General features: G+C 36.2%; 2 protein-coding genes across 5 annotated transcripts; both read left to right on the top strand.

Moving 5' to 3' along the window:
• Positions 1-875: 875 nt before the first annotated feature.
• LOC127745024 (uncharacterized) lies at positions 876-1,337 on the top strand. The gene has a single exon (XM_052258021.1). The coding sequence runs from the start codon at positions 1,020-1,022 to the stop codon at positions 1,335-1,337; it is 318 nt and encodes a 105-aa protein (XP_052113981.1). The 5' UTR covers positions 876-1,019.
• Positions 1,235-4,426, top strand: LOC107473782 (uncharacterized). Of its 4 annotated transcripts, none has more exons than XM_021135136.2 (8): positions 1,235-1,381; positions 1,470-1,530; positions 1,799-2,034; positions 2,412-2,613; positions 3,475-3,609; positions 3,723-3,817; positions 3,909-4,027; positions 4,227-4,426. In XM_021135136.2, the coding sequence occupies exons 1-8, from the start codon at positions 1,364-1,366 to the stop codon at positions 4,291-4,293; spliced, it is 933 nt and encodes a 310-aa protein (XP_020990795.1). In that variant the 5' UTR covers positions 1,235-1,363; the 3' UTR covers positions 4,294-4,426. The 4 variants fall into 4 exon arrangements, with proteins under 4 accessions (XP_020990795.1, XP_052113966.1, XP_052113967.1 ...); XM_052258006.1 differs by having other exon boundaries at positions 4,231-4,397; XM_052258007.1 differs by having other exon boundaries at positions 4,109-4,341.
• Positions 4,427-6,396: the final 1,970 nt, after the last annotated feature.

The following is a 6,396-nucleotide window of genomic DNA, read 5'->3' as shown; positions in this document are numbered from 1 at the left end:
CCTTGATGATCCTTAACTCCTTTCCTCTTACTTCAAAGAAGTCAATATCACTTATATCCCTTAATTTGTTTCCCAATTTACATCTACCATATGGGATTTTAAATTGTTTAGGTAATAATTGAACCCAAACTTAAAGAGCTCTGATCCGCATCTCTTCGGATCCTTGACCTTCATCCATCAACACAGATGGAGAATAAAAATTTTTGAATAGCCATGGCGATCTTCGTTCTACTCTCAATGCATCAGTTTTCTTCCTAAAGAAAAACTGAAATCGGTTACTCCTCTCTTCCATTATGTAAAACTCTTTTAGACGTCTTCCAAATTGCATGCATTGCACTCTCCATCTTGCCAATAGAAAAGACGTGATCAAAAAAATTCTCGCAATCAGACTTTTTATGCATGCATGGATTTCTCAGAGATGTCGTCCTCTTCAAGCAACACCATTTTCTCCTCATTCTCTTCATTCCTAATTTTTCTATGATTGCGATCACTTCTTTTATTATTTAACCAGGGGATCATAATAACTGGATCACTTCTATTATTTTTTTTTGTTGCTGTTGTCAGTTTATAGGCTCTCAGGCCCAAAGGTCTTGGTGGTTGAGATTGTATAAAAATGGACTCATTGTCCAGGCCAAATAAAAATGGGTTCATTATATTGGGCTAAACTCCAATATTAATTCTTACACAAAAAAACCCGGTATGATCGGGTCGGGTCTGTCCGGCCCATCCATGAAAAAAAAGAAACACCTGTGTTTTCGAATTTCGATTCATCATTTGCATCGGTGTTGAGTCTTTCTCTAGTTCTTCCTGATTCAACCTTTTTCCATCTTCTCTGGTTCCCTCCTAATTCCAATTTTCTCGTTCAAATTCCCTTCACTCGCAGCTCAACAACACTTCCCTGTCACTCAATTTCAACCCTTCACAGGAAACAATCTCTTCATTTGTTCCCTCGCCGGAACCCTAGCTTCTGCCAATGGCATCCAAGAAGAAAGCAATCTGAAGGTATAGCCTTATTGTCCATGTACAACGACGACGGAGACGACGATATGGAGGACGCCGAAGAAGATGAAGAAGATAACCAAGAGATAGATATGCGCCACGAGCAGAACGAGGACGCCGCCGCCGGAGGATTCGCTGCGGAGGTAAATTTGACTGCCACCGACGCGGATAGAATGGCAGGGGTTGATTCAAGTAACGATGGAGTTGCGGACGAGGTGTCCACGCCGGCGGAGAAGCGCAGGTTTGGAACTCCAACGCCGCAGCGTGTTAACACAAACGAGTGGTGGCGGTGCTGCCGTCGGATTCGACGAGGAGCGGGAGAGGAAAGCTTACTATAGTGGACTATGGTCATGACGAAGTTGCAATGTCTCCTGAGCCTGAGGTACACTCCTTTTGTAGAATCTTATGTTTTCTCTTCGGTTTTCTTTGGAAGTGAGAATGATGGGTGTGTTTGTTGCCAATGATTGCAGGAAGGACAGATAGGAGGCAGTGTTCGAGTCATGTATGGGGACCAGCTTAATTTGACCAATGGTAAGTGCAATATGATATTACAATGATGATTGAAATCCGATGAAACTTGTATGATACTTATGATAAATCATGATTGAAATGCATCTTTATGCAATGCTTAGAATGCGGTGTAATTTGGGATGGGAAGAGTAGCAATCCCCGAATTTCAGTCTTGAGAAGATGATATTGCTTGATTTAATTTTTATTCAAATACAGTACAATTGCTAGTTTGCTACATGTTCATTTCTCCTGCCTCTAACTTACTACCCTCTGGAACATGTAATTGCAGGTGATTTGCTAGATAGAACACCATCTGGAGCAGTCCACGTTATGACACCTAGCAATCAAGCAAACACTCCTCAATTATCTGAGCAGTTGAAATCTGATACAATGAATGATGATGCCATGATTGGACCTGATGATGCAGAACCTGTAGAAGCAGGTCAAGATGAGCAAAAAGCTGAAGACCCATTGAATAAATTTCTCCCTCCTCCACCAAAAGCAAAATGCTCAGAGGAACTGCAAGTAAGTTTTGTTACAGCATTTGAATATTATCAACAGTTGAATACCATTTTAATAGATTGTAAAGTAGCATTCAATAAGTTAAGTAAACCACTTAGCTTGTCTTCTGCGCTGGTTTGATGTTGGATTTAATTGTAAGTTCCCTCAATTTTTTGCGCAAGAACATTCTTTGGTAATGATTTAGCAATCCATGTTTTCTAATTGCCTCAATGAAATACCTTCTGTTAATAATTAGAGGGTTCTATTTTTGTAGATCTTTTACCTCAGTTTTATACTATCTAGACATTAATATTTTCTAGTGGATGCCCCCTTCTCTTCTCAGTACTATCCCTTAAAAGTTGGCTGTAATTCTGTAATTACAGATTCTTTTTCGATTGCAGAGAAAAATAAATAAGTTCTTCGAGTATAAGAAGGCTGGAAAAAGTTTTAATGCCGAAGTTCGCAACAGAAAGAACTATCGAAATCCTGACTTCTTATTGCATGCAGTGAGGTATCAAGAAATTGACCAAATAGGATCTTGCTTCAGTAAAGATGTATTTGACCCTCATGGATATGATTCAAGCGACTTCTATGATGAAATTGGTCAGTAACTGCTGCTTCTCTCCTTATTTCCTGACTGTTATTTGCCATGTTAGTCTACATTTTTCTCTTTTCCATGATTTTGTTAAATTTATCATGCATACTATTTTACTGTCTGGACCATAGTAGTTAAGCTTTGATAGTGGCATGGTGCAGCTGGGTGAACAAAGATGCTATGATGGTATAGCAGATCATAGAGCGGCACTGTACCCAAGATTGTAGATACCCTGTAAATAATCTCTGATACACATTAGTTCTTAAAACTCAACTACTTGTTATCAATACTATAAATCTGCACTACTAAAAACCTTGGCGCATCTGCTCATTTTGCTGCTATTGGTTACCTTGGTCTGTAGATGTCTGTCTACATTTGTTGGTTCCGACGGCTTGCGTGTTAGGCCATAATAGGTTGTTTATTCCAAGCTGGCAGTGTGTTTAAAGTATTTAATGATGTTAAAATCCTTTTTTAACTGTCAGAATGTGTTTTGCTTGCACTACAAATACATTAGAGGTTATCTTTTGGGCTGCAATGCAGCACTACCTTTTATAGTAATTATTATACTCTTGATGAAGTATAATTTTATCAGATTATGTAATGTTACCTTCAAGAAAATGAGGCCTTCTAGATTTCTCTATTATTTTTTTGGTTGTCAATTTTTCTTGGTCTTGACTTGGCAAACTGAATATTTGCTAGGTTTAGGCTTTAGTTCTTGGCATGTCTTTATTTTGGCTTCCATCTCTGAGCATCTGTTTTTAATATTTTTCCAATCTCATCTATTTTAGTTCTCTTGATTTTGCAGCAAATACTGGTTTTTCTATTTTTTAACTTCTATTTGTTTTTTGGTGCCTTAAATGAACAAACAGAGGCTGATATGAGGCGTGAAAGTGAAAGGAAAGAACATGAGAAGAAGAAAGCACAGAAGATGGAATTTATCGCTGGGGGAACACAACCGGGAATCGTAGCAGCAGGTGCTCCCAGAATCAGCTTGCCTGTTGCAGGTCCAGAAACCTCCTAGATGTTTTGTGCAATAGTGAAGCTTTTTCTTAGGTGTCATTTTTCATATATTTATGATGTTACCTTATAGTGCTTTTATGATATTGTTTTTGCACAGGTGGTTCTGCTGTGGCTGCAAGTGGTTTGGTGCCACCTATAGCTGACTCTATTAATCGGGATGGTAGACAGAACAAAAAATCAAAATGGGATAAGGTGTTCATCTAAACTTTGCAACTGCAACTTCAGGGACATTCTTAATTGGCTCATTGTGCTAACAAATTTTTAGTGAATGATTTTGTTCCAGGTGGATGGTGATCGAAAAAATCCTCTGCCCTCTGTGGGGCAGGATTCTGTATCTACTGTTGGGGCTCATGCAGCAATTCTATCTGCTGTTAATGCTGGCAGTGGGTACATGCTATTTGTGTAAGTACATAAACAACCTTGAATTTTATGCGTTGTATTTATGTATCTTGATTCCAGTTTGGCATTTGTTCAATCATATAGAGGAGAGAGGAGGTGGGACTAGAATAGATGACATATGAAAGCTAACGAGAGAGATCCACAAAACTAACAAGAGATGACAACATGCGATTGATACAGTGACGGTGTTTTTGTTGGGCAGGCAGCAAAAACGGCGAGAGGCAGAGGTGAAAAGAGCTACTGAAAAAAGGTCGGAGATAAGATGGTGAACCATCCATTTTACTAAGACTGTGTATAACTAAAAGTTGTGGGGTGAACATATTTCAGCATAACATTTTTGTCTGTTAATCAACTTTGGCAATGATCACTGGCACTGTATATTTTTTAGAATGGAAGGAATTTTTACTGAAGCATGCTTTGATGCCTTTTTAAATTTTAATCTATGTAGCAATGCAGTAATTAATTGGTTTAATGCTTCCTAATTTTATTAGTTGACTACCTTTGTCATCAGTTTACTCCAATAGTTTTTTCATATTCGTCGTGAACTTTGTACTAGATATGTACATGAATCTAGGTTTGGGCTCACATTTGGGGGTTATGGTGGGTCACTGGTCTCTATGCTGAATGTATTTGTAACTTGAGTAAAATTTAGTTTGAAGTAACAATGTATTCTGGACTAGTAAATTTATGAGTTATTAAAAACTCTAATCCTACCTTATTGAATGTCTTCCCTTCTCTCTTACTATTCTACTTTTACTACTCCACTTAGCACCGTCTTCAAGCTCCAACTCTTTAGAAAAGTTCAAAATCTTCGTATTCTCACAAAATTTCAAATTAAATATACGATTAACTTATCAAATATAAATATTATTTGTCACTTATAAAAAATAGCATTTTATATTTTATTATTTTTATCATATTTTAGAATAATTAAAAATATCTTTATCATTAACAAATTTCAAAGGTAATTTTGTTTAAAATATTTGATAATTTCAAGTCATTTTAGTGGTTTTATTCTCTTTAAAATTTTTAATCATTTTGGAATAACATCTATACTTTTCAAATCTCAACTGATTGATTGTGAGAAATAGCGATGCACATAGTCCGGTCTAGTCCAAAGACTTGATCCGATCTCGAATATTTTAGGGGCTAATTTTGTGTGATTTTACTGGGTTTAAAATCGGATAAGGGTCTCAAAAATAGACCCGGTCATTATTTCAGACTAGGTCCGAGTCAAGGCGAACTCGGCTTCACTCGATCCATGTGTATCCTAAGAGAACTAAAAAAGATATATATGTTTTAAATTAATTTTAATATTATGTTATAATAATTATAAGCTTATTATTTTATTTTTAATCACTTGTTGAATTAGAAAATAGATAAAAAAACATCAAATTAGAATTTATGCATAAATTTAAATTCAAATATGAATATTAACTTTTTAATAATAAATTTCTTTTTTATAAATAAGTGCATCATAAATAAATTTTTTTATAAATTGTTGAAGTTTTAAAGACCCAATTTTAACCTAATTTAAACCTGATATAATTGGGGTACACAAAAATATTTAGATTTTATTGAGTCTAAGATTGAAGTAGAGTCCAAAAAATAAACTCTGTTATATATTTAGAGTAACTTCAACCGGTCATAAAAGTCCTTGTGAGAAAAACAGCCCTTTTAAAAAAAACCCTAAGTCGTGAAACCTTCTTCTTATAACTGCAGCTGCTACTACGAATCTCTCAAGAGATCAACTCTCCTCCCCAATGATGGCCACTTCCGCCGCCACAACCGCTGCAGTGTCGTGCCAGCTCTCGCAGAAGGAGCAAGACATCCAAATGATGCTCGCAGCTGAGGTTCATCTCGGAACCAAAAACTGCGACTTCCAGATGGAACGCTACGTTTTCAAGCGCCGCAATGATGGTAACCCACGCTTCTTTTGATATTTTCTTTAGGGTTATACGACTAGTTTAGTTCTTGAAATATAATGAAGAACACATATTTGTGTAGTTTCTTTGGGGTCTAGATACTCCTTGCACTTCAATGGGTTTAGCATTTTTTCTTCTATTTATTTTTTCGTGTGTAGGGTTCTTTTTTTGGGAGACATTTTTATTAGTTTGTTATAGACTAGTGTTTGTCAATTGTTCTCGATTTGGTTTGTGCTATTGATTGAAAGGGTCAATTTAATTATTAATAAGGATTTTGACATGAATATGTGTACTTGCATTATCACATTGTTTTCAAAACAGCTTATTATCATAATTTTACCAATGAGTTTCTGATGAAAAAGCAACTTCTGTCCCAAAATTTATGAAACATGTACACGCCTTTAATCTTTCTGATGCTTCCCTTTGCAGTAGGAAAATATTTTTATG

This window comes from Arachis duranensis, chromosome 2 (genome assembly GCF_000817695.3).
Source record: "Arachis duranensis cultivar V14167 chromosome 2, aradu.V14167.gnm2.J7QH, whole genome shotgun sequence".
In the NCBI taxonomy this organism is placed as follows: Eukaryota; Viridiplantae; Streptophyta; class Magnoliopsida; order Fabales; family Fabaceae; genus Arachis; species Arachis duranensis.
The sequence above is the reverse complement of the archived record's forward strand: the minus strand, read 5'-3'. Positions and strand labels throughout refer to the sequence as shown.